General features: G+C 43.1%; 1 protein-coding gene across 1 annotated transcript in view; it reads right to left on the reverse strand.

The window, feature by feature from the left end:
• The window catches only part of DCAF12 (DDB1 and CUL4 associated factor 12), a 29,485-nt gene that overhangs the window by 6,473 nt on the left and 6,925 nt on the right, over positions 1-16,087 (reverse strand). Inside the window, exons 3-7 of the mRNA XM_080820809.1 lie at positions 8,033-8,239; positions 6,861-6,921; positions 3,162-3,355; positions 1,930-1,995; positions 650-812 (exon numbers count right to left, since the gene is read on the reverse strand). Of these exons, the coding sequence (XP_080676935.1) occupies positions 650-812; positions 1,930-1,995; positions 3,162-3,355; positions 6,861-6,921; positions 8,033-8,239 (691 nt within the window). The remainder of the gene's footprint in view (positions 1-649; positions 813-1,929; positions 1,996-3,161; positions 3,356-6,860; positions 6,922-8,032; positions 8,240-16,087) is intronic.

Raw genomic sequence — 16,087 nt, forward strand, 5'->3', positions numbered from 1 at the left:
CTTCTTTTTTTTTTTTTTGGTGCAAAATGGTGGTTTATTAAAGCACAGGGACAGGGGCACCTGGGTGGCTCAGTGGATTAAGCCTCTGCCTTCTCAGGGTCCTGGGATCGAGAACAGCATCGGGCTCTCTGCTCGGCGGGGGGCCTGCTCCCCTCCCCCCCACCCCTGCCTGCCTCTCTGACTACTTGTGATCTCTGTCAAATAAATAAATAAAATATTTTAAAGCACAGGGACAGGACCCATGGGAAGAGCCACTGCCCCAGGTCTTGAGGAGTGGCTGATTATAGACTCCTGAGGTGGGGGAAGTAAGGAAAAGGGAGGTTTCAAAAGAACTTTCATATGCTAAAGAGGACCATCTACAAGATACCTGGGGTCTTCCCATTGTCAAGTTATTTTCTCCTAGCAAGGTATTAACATTTAGCTTGGAGATCCCTGGAAGAATGCTACACACCTCCCACCCAGGAGTGAGGAGTGGGGGGTGAGGGGGAGGTTGCAGGGTGTCAGCTTGTGCTTTGTCTTCAGCTAGCCTTCGGCTTCCTCATCATCTACCCCTGAAAAATTATGACCCTTAAATCTTTAAGGCTGTTTAAGGTGGTCTCATCTTCTGCAATATCTTCCTACCGAACAGGGGCCATACCACGACTCTTACCACTGCCTCGCTCCCTGGAGCAAACAGACTTGACGTTGTATGATGGCTGCCGTGGATCCAAGAAGGAGACATGAGCTTGGGAGCCCACTGCATATACTGACCATTCACTACCATAGGCCAGGCACACATTCTCACGGCAATATGGCAGTTTGGTGGAGAGGAGCTGAAACAGAAAAAGGAGTGAGGCACCCATGGTAGTACCAGAGAGCATCCTACAGGGGAGTGTTCTTAGTTAGATGCCCAATTCCGTGGGCTTCCTTCAAACACAAGCCACATAAAGTCAGAGACAAAAAGACAAAAATAATGCCCTGTTTCACCACTAAGTAAGAGAAAGAGAGGGTGACTAATATGCAGTAAGATCTCAGTAATGGACAGGACTGATTAGGGAAAAAGATTAATTTGGAATTAAATAATTCGAAGCAGAAAGGCTTAGACGTACAGGTTATTTCCAGGGATAACCCCAGGGCACTAAAGCCATGGTCACACTGTTCTCTGCCATGACCCTCTCTGCTACCACCCTCCTCACTGTTCTTCAGATAAAGGGGCTGATTTCTGGCTACCCTCAGCCTAGCTTCCCAATTGTATGGGTGTTACACACCACAAACAGCACACTCCTGGGACTGGGTCAACCTCAGCTAACAACACTCAGCCTTAATCCTGGATCCTTGTCATTCACCCCATCCTTAGTGGGTGCCCACTGCATATAAGGCACCAACCAAGGTCAGTGGAGCTCAAAGGCTGCTTGACATGAAGGAGTCAGTTATTCCTGGAACTCTGCTTCCTCTTGAGAAAGAGTCTATCACAGAAGTAATAAGCAGCAAAAGTCTCTGGGACAAGAGGGACCCACAGGTAGGTTTCACTTTGTGCAAAAGTTGCTTATAAAGATTGTAAATATTCTCATTACCTATTATTTCAGAGATAGTTTATCTTAGTTTAATTGGTTTTCAGTAGCTGGTAATTCTAACTTCTAGGTTTTCCTGTCCTTTCAACATGCTAAATGACCAATAATCCATAAGCTAATACTTAAATGCCTTGTGGACTAGAGGACTGCTTGTAGACAGCAAGTCCTTGCAATGTGAAAGATTCTCCCCCTCTGATCTCTTTACAAGACTTTTAAGAGAGGCATGTTAGACTCAGAGTTCCATGCACTGTGCATTAACATGCCCAGACCCTTGGAAAACTGGTGACTTAGACAAGAATGAAAAGGCTTAGGAAGAATAAAAGTATTTTAACCAAAAGGTGAATTTTCAGGTAAAACCACTAAGTCATGTTCATCACACCTTAGACAATGTATTTTCAGCCTTCCAGAGATGAAAATAACCATCCAGAGATACTGCTCCCAACTCCTACAAGAGCAATGAAAAACAGGTTATATTTCAATCTGTAGCAACTAATACATGGTAGTAAGCAGGGGAGGACCCTGAAGGTTGGAGTCCTCCCCTCTTCATTCATTCTTATCCCATGATTCCAGCAGGGGGGCCAGGGATGGTCAGCCTATCACCTCACTCTATGGAACGCAGCTGGACAGCATATTAAATTAAGGTTGCTATTTGGGAGAACTCAAGAAGGAAGCCGGGGGTGGGGGGGCGCCTGGGTGGCTCCGTGGGTTAAAGCCTCTGCCTTCGGCTCAGGTCATGATCCCAGGGTCCTGGGATCGGGCCCCACATCGGGCTCTCTGCTCAGCAGGGAGCCTGCTTCCCTGCCTACTTGTGATCTCTGTCAAATAAATAAATAAAATCTTAAGAAAAAAAAAAAAAGAAGAAAGCCAGGTTCTAGCAGTCATGTAAATACCCATGATTCCAAAGGCTCTTACTATGCAATCATTCCCATGACATCCTGTTAGATAGTTCCAGCAGAATAAACACATGAAGGACAGTTTCATAAATGGCAGTATGAGAGCTTCTATGAGTGGAGAATCTCAATCTATCTCTAGGCTACAGTTATGGCCAGAAGTTAGGAGATTAAGGGAACTACCCTTCAAAATGTGGCCTGATTGAGATTTTGGGAGCTTTTCCTCTCTTTTGGCTCTGAGTCCCCATCCCAACATTCTACTTAATATCCCCAGTTTCAGATCTGACTAAATGATTAGGTAAGACCTACTGGTAGGTTGAGAAGAGGCAGTGAAGCATGAAAAGAAAGTGAATACCAAAGAGAAAAAAAGCCATCGTCTTCAGAGGTATGTATGAAAATCACACCCAAAATAGAGCACCTGCAAAGGCATGTGCAAATGAGACACAGTCAAATCAAAGTGTCCTTAGTGTCCCTAGGGTAACTGTATGTGGCTGACCCACAAAGATGGACCCTCCAGAGAAATACTGCAGAGCTCAGTGCAAGGGATGGGTTTCATGATCTGTTATAATTTCTCACCAGCAACCCTCAGCCTTCAATCCTCCATGGGCTCAGAACTAAGCTATGTTAGCAAGTACTGACTTGGAAGGAGAAGCCAAGTGCCAAGATATAAGCCCAGAAGCTGAAGCAATAGAAAGAGCCTTCCTCTGTGACGAGCTCATACCTTGTTCTTGTTGTTGAAGGCCAGAGCCCGGACCTTGCAGTTGTCAGGGTTTGTGTCCTCCTTGGGAATGTCCTTTAAGGCCTTGTGAGTAATGTGAGCATACACAGGGACCCGTGACACGTTGTGCCTTGCATCACTTTTGGTCAACACGTCGTCTGTCACCTCCCAGAGTCCCATAGAGCCATCACGTGAGCCTACAGGGCAAGGAGACCACAGATGTCAGACATAACCCAACTCTCTATGGGACAGTCCTACAGAAACCAAGATCTTTGTACATCATCCTCATATGTGCTAAAGCTTGGTCAGGTGGCCCACTGCAGAACAGAGAACAGTATACATTAAGAGCTACAAGAAGAATGATTCAACTAAGATGTAGGAGCTAAAATATAACCTTTAACCTTTGGTGAGATTTTTAATTTTACTATTTATTTATTTATTAAAGATTTTATTTATTTATTTGACAAACAGAGATCACAAATAGGCAGAGAAGCAGGCAGAGAGAGAGAGAGGGGAAGCAGGCTCCCCGCCTGAGCAGGGAGCCTGATGCGGGGCTCGATCCCATGACCCTGGGATCATGACCTGAGCTGAAGGCAGAGGCCTTAACCCACTGAGCCACCCAGGTGCCCCTATTTATTTATTTTTAAAAGACTTTATTTACTTGACAGAGACAGACAGAGAGAGAGGGAACATAAGCAGGGGGAGTGGGAGAGGGAGGGAAGCCTGATATGGGGCTCAATCCCAAAACCCTGGGGTCATGACCTGAGCCACCCAGGCATCCTTTGCTGAGATTTTTTTTTTTTTTTTTAAGATTGTATTTATTTATTTGACAGACAGAGATCACAAGTAGGCAGAGAGAGAGAGAGGAGATAGCAGGCTCCCTGCGGAGCAGAGAGCCCGATGTGGGGCTTGATCCCAGGACCCTGAGACCATGACCTGAGCCGAAGGCAGAGGCTTTAACCCACTGAGCCACCCAGGTGCCCCAATTTTTTAAGTCTTATGCTCTACGGACTGAGCTAGCCGGGCACTAGATTTTTTTAAAAGAGAGTACTACAGACTATGAGAAAACTCAGTAATTTTCCAAGCCAAACGTTTGGCTTGGTCACCTGGGCATGCACGCACAACCAATGTCTGGCAGTAGGGTTTGGGACCCTCCACCTGAAATCAGTGGTGCTTAATCTTTTCTGACCATATGCCTCTGAGAGACCTAGGAATGTTAAAGACCCTCTTCTCTAGAAAAATACACCAAACACCACACTGTACACTCATCTTCAGGGAGGTTCATGAACCTCTTGAAGGTTTTCCATGGGTCCAGAGGGACCATAAGCCCCAAGTTAGGAATGACTGTATGGGGCACCTGGCCAGCTCAGTTGGTAGAGCATGCCACTCTTTACCTTGGGGTTGTGAGTTCAAGCCGCATGTTGGGTGCAGAGATTACTTAAAAAAATAAATAATGACTATTCTACAAAAAATGAATACTTAAAAAGATAGTTTTCCTTAGTACACAAAAATGAAGCACCTAATTCCTTTCTAGGGGCACCTGGGTGACTCAGTTAGTTGACCATCCTACTCCTAATCTCAGCTCAGGTCTTGATCTCAAGATCCTGAGTTCAAGCCCCACACTGGGCTCCATGCTAGAGCCCACTGTGGGGCTTGAATATTTATTATATAAATATAATATTTTTATTATATTAAATATAATAAATAATAGATAGATAAATAAAAATAAAATTCCTTTCCAGTAAAGTTATTCGCCAACTCTCCTTTAGACTAGAAGGTGCCCTTCCCACACTGCAAGTCTACTGAATAAGCCATAAGGCTTATGGGCAGGGATTTAACGCAGAGGTTTTATCACATGTGAAATCTAGAAAAGGCCAGAGAAAAGGACATATCTGGAGAACTATGCATGGTTTATTATGTAAATTAAAAAATAAAACTACACAAGTTTTATTATGAAAAATTCAAGCATACTGAAGTATTGAAAGAATTTTACAATGAACTGTTCAATTACATCTATATTCTACAATCAACATTTTATTGTGCTTGGCACATTTATCTACATATTCATCCCTCTGTATGATCCCATTTTAAGCAACTAAAAATATAGGTACAGAAAAATGACTGGCAAGGTATTTTCAAAATATTGACAGTGGTTATTCCTGGGTAGAGATATCGAGGATAATTCTTATTGTCTTTTTTGTTTATCTGTATTAAAACAATTTTCTTATGGGGGCCCCTGGGTGGCTCAGTCAGTTAAGTGTCGCCTTCCACTCAGGTCATGATCTCAGGGTCTTGGGATCAAGTCCTGTGTCAGGCTCCCTGCTCAGCAGAGAGCCTGCTTCTCCCTCTCCCTCTGTTACTCCCTCTGCTTGTGCTCTTTCTCTCAAATAAATAAATAAATCTTAAAATATATGTATAAAAATTATGATAAATACATATTATTTTTATAATAAGGAAAAAATATTTAAAATTTTTTTTTATTATTTTTCAAATATTTAACCCACATATTTGCCAGAGAGAGAGAGACAGCGTGCGAGTGCATATGCAGGGGGAGCAGCAGGCAGAGTGAGAAGCAGGCTCCCCACTGAGCAAGTAGCCCAATGCAGGACTCGATACAAAACTCTGGGATCATGACCTGAACTGAAGGCAGATGCCCAAACAACAGAGCCACCCAAGAGACCCGGAAAAAATTTAAAGAACTAGTATGGCAGCATCATGAAGACTGACTGGAGAAGACAGAACAGAAGCAGAGAAAAAACATGGATGGATATCAGGGGTGTTTCAAGATACAGATAATGAACATGCTAGCAGAGAAGATAGTAAAGAAACTGTAGCTAAGGGGGTTTTTTGTTAGGTTTTTCTTAGTGACATACAATGTTTATAAGAATCTAGAACAGGGGTATTGTATTTTTACATATGGGTCCCGAGCAAAACTGGTTAGCACTCTGAGCCTACTTTCTAGGGTGCTGTGGGTATCCAGAAAGCACTTATGTATCTCTAGATTACCTTCTCTACACTCACTTCCATGTATTTTTTTCTGATGTCTTCCACTGGGAAAGAAATTCCCCTGAATCCTATATAGCTTTTATCAACAAGAAACACACCATATAGTTGTACAGAAAATAACTACTCCTAATACTTCATATCAACTATTCCAAAACACTTTCACAACCATTGTCACAATGAAGCCCACAAAAACATTGTGGATAACATGCTGTCACAAACATACTTTTGGGAACAAGGCAGAGTATGAATAATAAATGAAGAATGCTGGTAACTCCTCTTTCCAGATCAGGAATATACAGGGGAAATGACTTATCCAAGGAGACACAGTAAGTTAGAGAAAGAGCCAATACTGGTAATAAGATCTCCTGGCCAGTGGTCTGTTTACTGGGCTATTTCTTTTTTTTTTTTTTTTTTTTTAAGATTTTATTTATCAGATAGAGATCACAAGTAGGCAGACAGGCAGGCAGAGAGAGAGAGAGGAAGGGAAGCAGGCTCGGTGCTGAGCAGAGAGCCCGATGCGGGGCTCGATCCCAGGACCCTGAGATCATGACCTGAGCCGAAAGGCAGAGGCTTTAACCCACTGAGCCACCCAGGTGCCCCTACTGGGCTATTTCTAATCACACTGCTACCCCTTTTAACTTCTAGTCTCCCTCCCTCCCTGCCACATCAAAACTCCATACAAAAGGTCAATTTTACCAGACACCGCCATAGTATCACTGATCCATGCAATGGAAAAGATCCAGTCCTTGTGTCCATCCTTGGAGAGGAGTAACCGGTATAGAGAGGGGAGAAAAAAAAGAAATTAGTAAAAAAGGATTACAAGTCACACTCTTTAAAAGCTTACAGTCTGACTGAAAATATCTTTGTAAAAATTACAATTCTGATCTCTGATGAGCTTAACCCATAGGCAGGATCCCACAATTTTAAACTTCTTTTTTTTTTAAATTATTATTCTTTTTTTACAATTTTTAATTTCTGTCTTGAGGAGCTCAAAGCTGAAATGAAACTGGCATTCCTACAGGCAATGAACATGTCTGGTAGACACACAGGTCTTGCCTTCTAACCTCTGGATGTCTTATTTTGAGCTCCTACACACGATCACCCACCTCTAATCCCTCTAACCTCATCCTACCACTCTTCTCTGTCCTTCCTGGTACAACAGCTATACCTGACCTCTTTGCTGTTACTCCTATCTGTAACTCTTCTCCTCCAGACATCGACATGACTTGCACTCACTCTCACTTCCTCTGTGTCTTCCTACTCAAATGTCATACTTATCAATGAGGACTTCCCTGACCATCCTCTAAATAGCATTCTCCACCACTATCCCTTTAATCTGTCTTTACTCTTCTTCAGGGCACTTATCACATTCTGATATACTGCTGGAAAATATTTATTGGTCTATGTATTGGTTTACAGGTCTCCCTCCAAGAGGTGGGAAGCTTTACCTGTTTTATTCACCACATGTCCCCAGTTTCTAAAACAACGCCCAGACATAAAAAGCTCAATAAATAGTTGCTGAATGATTTAATAAACTTTGGTGACTATGGGCAATGGGAGATATATAAACACTGCATTAAGACACCAAACCACTGCTGCTGGCCCTAAAGTATGCTGCTCATCCCTTTATCAAACACACGCTGTCAATATACCTCCCTATGGGGAGTTCAGTCCCCATTTTGATATTTCTACCCTCACAACTTACCCCCATACCCTTGTAGTCAGTGGAAATTTAGAGGAAACTATTCCTTCCCAGGGGGCATGTGGGAGGAGGGTCCATGTTACTTACCAGGCTCTGCTTAAGAACAAAGCTAACTCTGCAGTTACTGAGGAACAAAGCTACCTCTACAGTTACTGGGGAAACTTACATCACCCACACACACAGGATCTAGTGTAGGTAGCCGGTAGATGGCAAGACTGTTGGGGTTGTCTCCTCCAGTGGCTAACAGAGTTCTGGAGGGATTCAGCTCGATGGCATGGATGCCACAGCCCTGCTGGGTCACACCTCCAGGCTCCCGGTCCTTTAGAATGGGGATCTTGGTGATCTGGCTTGTCTGCACATCCACTACAAACAGCTACAAGAAAAGGGACACACAGAAGTTGACAGTTTCTCTTTCATGTGGCCAACCTGGGGTACAAACACCCATTCACTCAATTATCCCTTAAACTTTAATTAATGTCTACTACCTATTCACTCAATTATCCCTCAAACATTTTAGACCCTGGGAATTGCTAAAGGCATAGTCAGGGCTATTAGTCAAATGAAATATGAAAATAAGAAAATACAATAGAGATAGGGATAACATGTTACATGAACACAGATTAGCAAGCAATAAATTCTGCCTGGGATTCAAAGACAGCTTCAAAGAGGATGTGCATTAGACTATGGACTTAAAGAACCTGACTGAAGGTTTTCTGCCAGTTTGGACATTTTTTTTTTTTCAAAGATTTTATTTATTTATTTGACAGACAGAGATCACAAGTAGGCAGAGAGGCAGGCAGAGAGGCAGGCAGAGAGAGAGAGGAGGAAGCAGGCTCCTTGCGGAACAGAGCGCCTGATGCGGGGCTCGATCCCAGGACCCTGGGATCATGACCCGAGCCGAAGGCAGAGGCTTTAACCCACTTAGCCACCCAGGCGCCCCTGGACATATTTTATATATCTAATTCTCATCTACCCATGTATAGAAACTTAAAAACAAAATTCCCAGAGCCCATCACAATTACTATTAAATGTACTGTAAACATTAGGTTTGTTGGAGTGACTAGAGATATGACAAGCTCTTCTCCACCTCTTTTCCAACCTAACCCCTTTCTACTCTGCCAGATTTAACTCAAAGAAACGTTTTATGGAAAAGATCGGTCTCTAAGAAAGAACATTCCTGAGTCTTTATTAAACTCTTTATGGGATTAAATGATTTACTCTCTCATTCACTCAGCACCAACTAAAATACCAAGTACTGTTCTAGGTGCTAGCAATGTGACCATATACCTTATTACAGGAAGGTAGCTTAAAATCCTCTCAGCAATTCTCGTAAAGAAGCCAAATCATGTCAAATCTCTGTATAAAGTAACCTGCTTGCACTGGAAGGAGATCTATGAAAGGAGAAACTATTCTTTCAGTTGGCTCCTGCCTCTCATCCTCTTTCTCACCACCTCTCTGGACAACTGCAACTGGTCTTTGCGCCTTCATGCAAGGCCACCATCAAAACTATTCTCTACATTGGGGCGCCTGGGTGGCTCAGTGGGTTAGAGCCTCTGCCTTCGGCTCAGGTCATGATCCCAGTGACCTGGGATCGAGCCCCGCATCGGGCTCTCTGCTCAGCAGGGAGCCTGCTTCCTCCTCTCTCTCTGCCTGCCTCTCTGCCTACTTGTGATCTCTCTCTCTCTGTCAAATAAATAAACAAGTAAATATATTAAAAACAAACAAACAAAAAAACAAACTATTCTCTATATTGTATCGGTCATCTTTATAAAAACAGAAATCAGATAAAAATATCCATAGTTGGGATGCCTGGGTGGCTCAGTCAGTTGAGCACTGCCTTTGGCTCAGGTCATGATCCCAGAGTCCTGGGATGGAGTCCCATATCCGGCTCTCTGCTCATCCAGGAGCCTGTTTCTCTCTCTGCCCCTCCCCCAAACTCAAGCATGCTCTCTCTCATGCACAAAAATAAATAAAAATACTTAAAGTTTATATATATGTGTGTGTGTGTGTGTGTGTGTGTGTGTGTGTACACACATAAAATACAAATATCCATGGGGCGCATGGGTGGCTCAGTTGGTTGAGCAGCTGACTCTTGATTTCTGCTTGGGTCATGGGCTCAGGGTTGTGGGACTGGGCTCTGCATTAGGTTCTGGGCTCAGCGGGGAGTCTCCTTGGGGATTCTCTCTTCCACTCCCCTTGCCCTCATGCACTTGCATGCAAACGCTCTCTCTCTCTAAACTAAATCTTTCTTTTATTTTTTATTTATTTATTAAAAGATTTTATTTATTTACTTGACAGAGATCACAAGCAGGCAGAGAAGCAGGCGGCGGGGGGTGGTGGTGGTGGGGGAGTGGGGTGGGTGGGTGGGGAAGAAGTCTCCCCGCTGAGCAGAGAGCCTGACGTGGGGCTCGATCCCAGGACCTCAAGACCACGACCCGAGCCAAAGGCAGAGGCGTTAACCCACTGAAACACCCAGGTGCCCCTAAATCTTTCTTTCAATCTGAGAAAGAAAGAGAGAGAATGAGCAGGGGGAAGGGGAGAGGGAGAGAATCTTTCAAGCAAACCCCAACTCAGCAAGGAGCCCAACAAGGAGCTCAATCCCACAGCCCATGAGATCACCACTTGAGCTGAAACTGAGAGTCAGATACCTAACTGAATTAGTCACCCAGGTGCCCCAATAAATAAATATTAAAAAAAAAATTGGTTTCTCTTTACCTAAATCTAAACTCCTTATCATGGCATCAAGATTCTTCAATCTGGCCCCAACCTTTCCCTCTAGCTTTACATCCTGCCATGGATCTATGCTCTAGAAATAACAGCTTATTAACTATTATTCACACAAAAATCTGCAACAAAATGTAAATTTTTTATTGTTTTGTTTCATGCTCATGCTCTTCACAATGCCAGAAATGCTCCCCCCCCCTTTTCTGTACCTGGCCAGCATGTACTTATCTTTCATGATTCAGTTCAGACATGTCCTCTCTGAATATTCCCTAAATATTCAGGCTGGTTAAATTTTTCTTTTGTAGGTTTTCTAGACAGCTAACTACCCACAACAATTAGATTGTATCACGCTGCTTTAAAATCTTGTCTTTTTCTCCCTGCAAGCTAATAATGCCTTCCCAATTCAAAGAGCAGGGGACTATCTTATTTGGTTCTATGATCCTGCCTCAACAATGCAAAGCTATGTGGTAAGTGCTTGTAGAAGACCTTTCAGGCAGGCTGCCCAACAATGCTAGGGGGACCCCACATCTAGGTGTCTGTTTGATGTAAGACCAGACCTCCAGATCGGAGAACTACCCAGAGTGGAGAACTATCCCTCCTCGCTCAGGGAGGACCAGTCCAGAGGCTATAGTGGATGGATCAAATTCTCTCCAGAATGTGAAACAAGCTCGGTGGCACTAGACCAAACTGTATGGATGGCTAATTTCTACCAAAGCCAGTCCCCAAAGAGAAGGAAAAATAAGAGAAATAGCATGAACATCTTTAGTTTCTAATGGTTTTCCAAGTTCTGTTTCATTTTGAGATCCAGAGATACTTCCTGCTTTTGGGGTTTGTGAACTATCCCTTCCAATAAACATGAGTGGGTTTCTTACTCTTTTAGAGCAAATGAACTCTATATAACATAGCCCCTCAAATGTTTAATGAAGGAAAATTAACTGCTCACTTAAGCCTTTGCGGTTTTTTTTTTTTTTTAAGATTTTATTTATTTATTTGACAGACAGAGATCACAAGTAGGCAGAGAGGCAGGCAGAGAGAGAGGAGGAAGCAGGCTCCCTGCTGAGCAGAGCCGGATGCGAGGCTGGATCCAGAACCCTGGGATCATGACCTGAACCGAAGGCAGAGGCTCTAACCCACTGAGCCATCCAGGCGCCCCAGCCTTTGTGGTTTTGTGTAACAACACATCCATAACATGTTACCTTCTAGACTGATGATTCCCAAACTGATAATCACTTGGGTGAATTTTTTCTCAGAAAAACTATAAAACAAAAACAATTCCTAGGCCCTACCCTAAAACTCCTCCAATTAGAAATTTCTCACTTTGGGGCCTGTAAAACTTTTTTCCCCAAGGATCTCCAGGTGAATCCAATGACTGCCCAGGTTTAACAATCACTGATCCAGACAGACCCTTGCTATTCAAAGTTCCCCCACTGGGGAACTTGTTAGAACCCAAGAATCTCAGGCCCTGTCCTAGACCAATTAAGTTAGAATCTGGAGTTTCCTAAAATCTCTAGGTACACAGCTTGAGAAACACTGATGTAGAGAGAATTTGTTCTGTATGCTAAGAGGAATGAATCTTTTTTTTTTTTTAAATAAAGATTTATTTATTTATTTGACAGACAGATCACAAGTAGGCAGAGAGGCAGGCAGAAAGAAGGGAGGAAGCAGGCTCCCTGCTGAGCAGAGAGCCCGATGTGGGGCTCGATCCCAGGACCCTGGGATCATGACCTGAGCCGAAGGCAGAGGCTTTAACCCACTGAGCCACCCAGGCGCCCAGTTTCATCTACTCTTGATGAAAAACACTTGACACAAGGGAAATGAAAAAGTTGGTAACATCTGAGTCTCTAGAGGGCTTAGGAAACCATGAATTTACCTACAACCTCACTCTTGCAGAGGAATGACAAAGCACCATGTGAAGGACAGAATCCTTTTGCTTTTTCAAAGCAAGGGAAAGGGATGTGAATGAGCTGCCACAGAGTATCTCCCCAAGCTCACTGACAAGGGGCCAAGGCTTCATGAAGCTTCTGTTAACAAATCCCAGAATGGGGCTGTTCTACATTAACCTACTGGGATCCTTGCCAGGAATTAGCAGCATGGCAAGGTAAGTTTGAGTCTCAATGGCTCCCTGCAGCTTACATTCTAGAATAGAGAGGGGAAAAAAGAAAGCAAAGTCCTTATAATCAGGAAGCTTATAAGACTAGAGAGTACATCTCTGAATGCATGTATAGTGTATACAGATGCATGCAAAATGCACAAACAGAGAGAGATCAAGACAGCTTAATAAGATAGAGGAGCTCACAAAGTTTCTAAAACTTAAAACTACAAAGTGTTTTAGCTGCAGCCTAATGAAGAAAGGAAAGCAAATCCACATAGATCACACAGACAATAAGATAAATTATACTAAGTCAGACAGGAAAAGGCATGTGGACAGCCTGAATCTGCTGAAAATTGGGCAAAGAGAAGACAACTGAAAATGAAGCAGAAGAATCCATTCCCTATCCCAAACCAAGATGGGTAGGAGCAAAGAAAAGAGTCAAGACAAAGAACAACAGAATATGTTCAGACAATATGTATCAAAAATTGAACAGTGTAAACACTATAGTTTCAATTTTAGAAACTTCTGCTAAGGAAATGAGTAAACAGTTAAATTAAAGTGCATTAATTCTGGGTCACCAGGCTGGCTCAGTCAGGTGGAGCATGCGACTCTTGATCTTGGTATTGTTGAGTTTGAGCCCCATAATGGGCACATTGGGTGTATCTTTAAAAAACTATAAAATGAAGGGGCACCTGGGTGACTCAGTTGGTTAAGCCTCTGCCTTCGGCTCAGGTCATGAGCTCAGGGTCCTGCAAGTTGCACATCAGACTCCCTGCTCAGTGGGTAGCCTGCTTCTCCCCCACCCTCTCCCTCCCTCTCCCACTCCCCCTGCTTGTGCGCGCTCTCTCACTCTATCAAATAAATAAATAAATAAATATTTTAAAAAATAAACTGAGCATTTATTTTTTACTTACTTAGAGAGAGAGGAGGGGGGAAGGGAGAGAGGGAGACAGAGAATCTTAAGCAGGCTCCCTACCTAGTGCTGAGCCTGACGCAGCATTTGATCTCACAACCCTGAGATCATGACCTGGCTGAAATCAAGAGCTGGATGCTTAACCAACCAAGCCATCCAGATGCACCTAAATTTTTAAATAGTGAGACACCACAGGGGTTGGGTATAGCCACAAAATAGACAATTATAGAGCTTTTAAGAATGGGGTGCCCAGGGGTGCCTGGATGGCTCAGTGGGTTGAGCCTCTGCCTTTGGCTCAGATCATGATCTTGGGGTCCTGGGATCGATCCCCACATCGGGCTCACTGCTCGGCGGGGAGCCTGCTTCCCCCTCTCCCTCTCTGTCTGCCTCTCTGCCTGCTTGTGATCTGTCAAAAAAAAAAAAAAAAAAAAGAATGGGGTGCTCAAGGGTGCCTGGTTGCCTCAGTCAGAAGAACATACAACTCTTGATCTCCAGATGGTAAGTTTGAGCCCCACACTGGGTGAGATTACTTAATAAAAGCTTTAAAGAAAAAAAAGAAAAAAAAGAATGGGGCACCCGACTGACTCAGCAAAACATGCGACTCTTGATCTTGGGGCATGAGTTCAAGCCCCTTGTTGGGGGTAGTTTACTTCTTAAAAAAAAATGGAGTAGAGGATTTTTATTAATATGGAAAACTGTTCGGAGTGCCTGGGTGCCTTAGTTGTTAAGCATCTGCCTTCAGCTCAGGTCATGATCCCAGGGTCATGGGATAGAGTCCCACATGGGGTTTCCTGCTCCACGGGGAGCCTGCCTCTCCCTCTCACATTCCCCCTGCTTGTGTTCCCTCTCTTGCTATCTCTGTCAAATAAATAAATAAAATCTTAAAAAAACAAAACAAAGCATGGAAAGCTGTCCATGCTGTGGTATTAAACAAGCAAGCTTTTTTTTTAAAGATTTTATTTTTAAGTGATCTCCACAACCAACATGGGTCTTGAATTTACAACTGCGAGATCAAGAGTAGCATCCTCCATTGACTGAGCCAGCTAGGTGGCCCCAATAAGTTGATTTCTAATCCCTGATTTTGGGGGGCTCTATGAAAAATGACGTCACCTAGCTGCCTCAGTTGGTAGAACATGCGACTATTGATCTATGAGTTGTTGAGTTCAAGCTCCACGTTGGGCATAAAGCCTACTAAAAAAATAAAAAAAATTTAAAAAAATCGTAAAAATAAGTCCCAAAGTCACCTTTAGCAAGACACCTAAGATTCTGCCTAGTACCCACCCCAAAGTCAGCAAGTAAAGAGTCTCTGACAGTATACCACAGAGGTTCAGCTACTTGAAGCACCTTGACAAACATCTGGTTAAAATAAAACTCTTAAACTGTAAAATCAGAACCCAACAGAATGGATGCCTGCCTGGCTCAGCCGGTTAAGCGGCTGCCTTCAGCTTATGTCATTATCCTAAGGTCCTGGGATCAGGTCTCATGTTGGGGTCCATGCCCAGCTTAAAAAAAAAACCAAACGAATAAAAATAAAAAAGAAAAAGAAAAGTAGAAGGTAAATAAAGAACTGGCTTACTGTCTGTCTTTACACAAGTCCTCACTTCTTCCTATGGAAGACAGAAATTGATTTCCACAGCACTCAAAGATGCTAATATTTATATACAGATTATTCAGAAGAAAACAATTTCTGTACAAGATATTCTCACCTTTTTATTCCCCTACAGCATTTTTAGGTATAGAGCCATCTAATCAGAATTAGCAGGGAGCCTTATATCTAAGCCACAAATTACTGGAGAACAGAGTTTGTAGTCCCATAATAATTATTTATCTGGGTATATTAAGAAATTGTAAGTTTTCAGTAATAAGAGTATTAAAACAATGATAATACTATATAATCCTTTTTCTTTCACTTTTACTTCCTGAGCATTATAGCATAAAGACTTAAGGACAATATGGTTGTGTACTTGCCCAATAAGAAGCAAGATCTCTAGATGTTATTTTGGGCTCCAAAAAATTCCTGTGTGACTCAGAAAGGAAACTCCTTTTGTTATATATCCTACCACCATATTTTATTCCCTCGCCACAAAAGAGACGTATAATATATAACTGTGTTCAATCTTTGTCAGCAGACCAGCAATGAATGGTAACTTAGCAAGGCCATTTCCACCACTGTTTCAGGCTAAGAAAAAACAACATTCGGGCACCTGGGTGGCTCAGTATGTTAAGCCTCTGCCTTCTGCTCAGGTCATGATCTCAGGGTCCTGGGATCGAGCCCCGCATCAGGCTCTCTGCTCAGCAGGGAGCTTGCTTCCCCCCCTCTCTGCCTACTCGTGATCTCTCTCTGTCAAAACATAAATAAAATCTTTAACAACAACATTCATCTAGCTGAAGTAACATTAAAAAAAAAAAAAAAAAAAAAAGTACAGGGTGCCTGGGTGGCACAGTCAGTTAAGAGTCTGCCTTTGGCTCAGATCATGATCCCAGGGTCCTGG

This window comes from Martes martes (genome assembly GCF_963455335.1).
Source record: "Martes martes genome assembly, chromosome: 12".
Classification (NCBI taxonomy): domain Eukaryota; kingdom Metazoa; phylum Chordata; class Mammalia; order Carnivora; family Mustelidae; genus Martes; species Martes martes.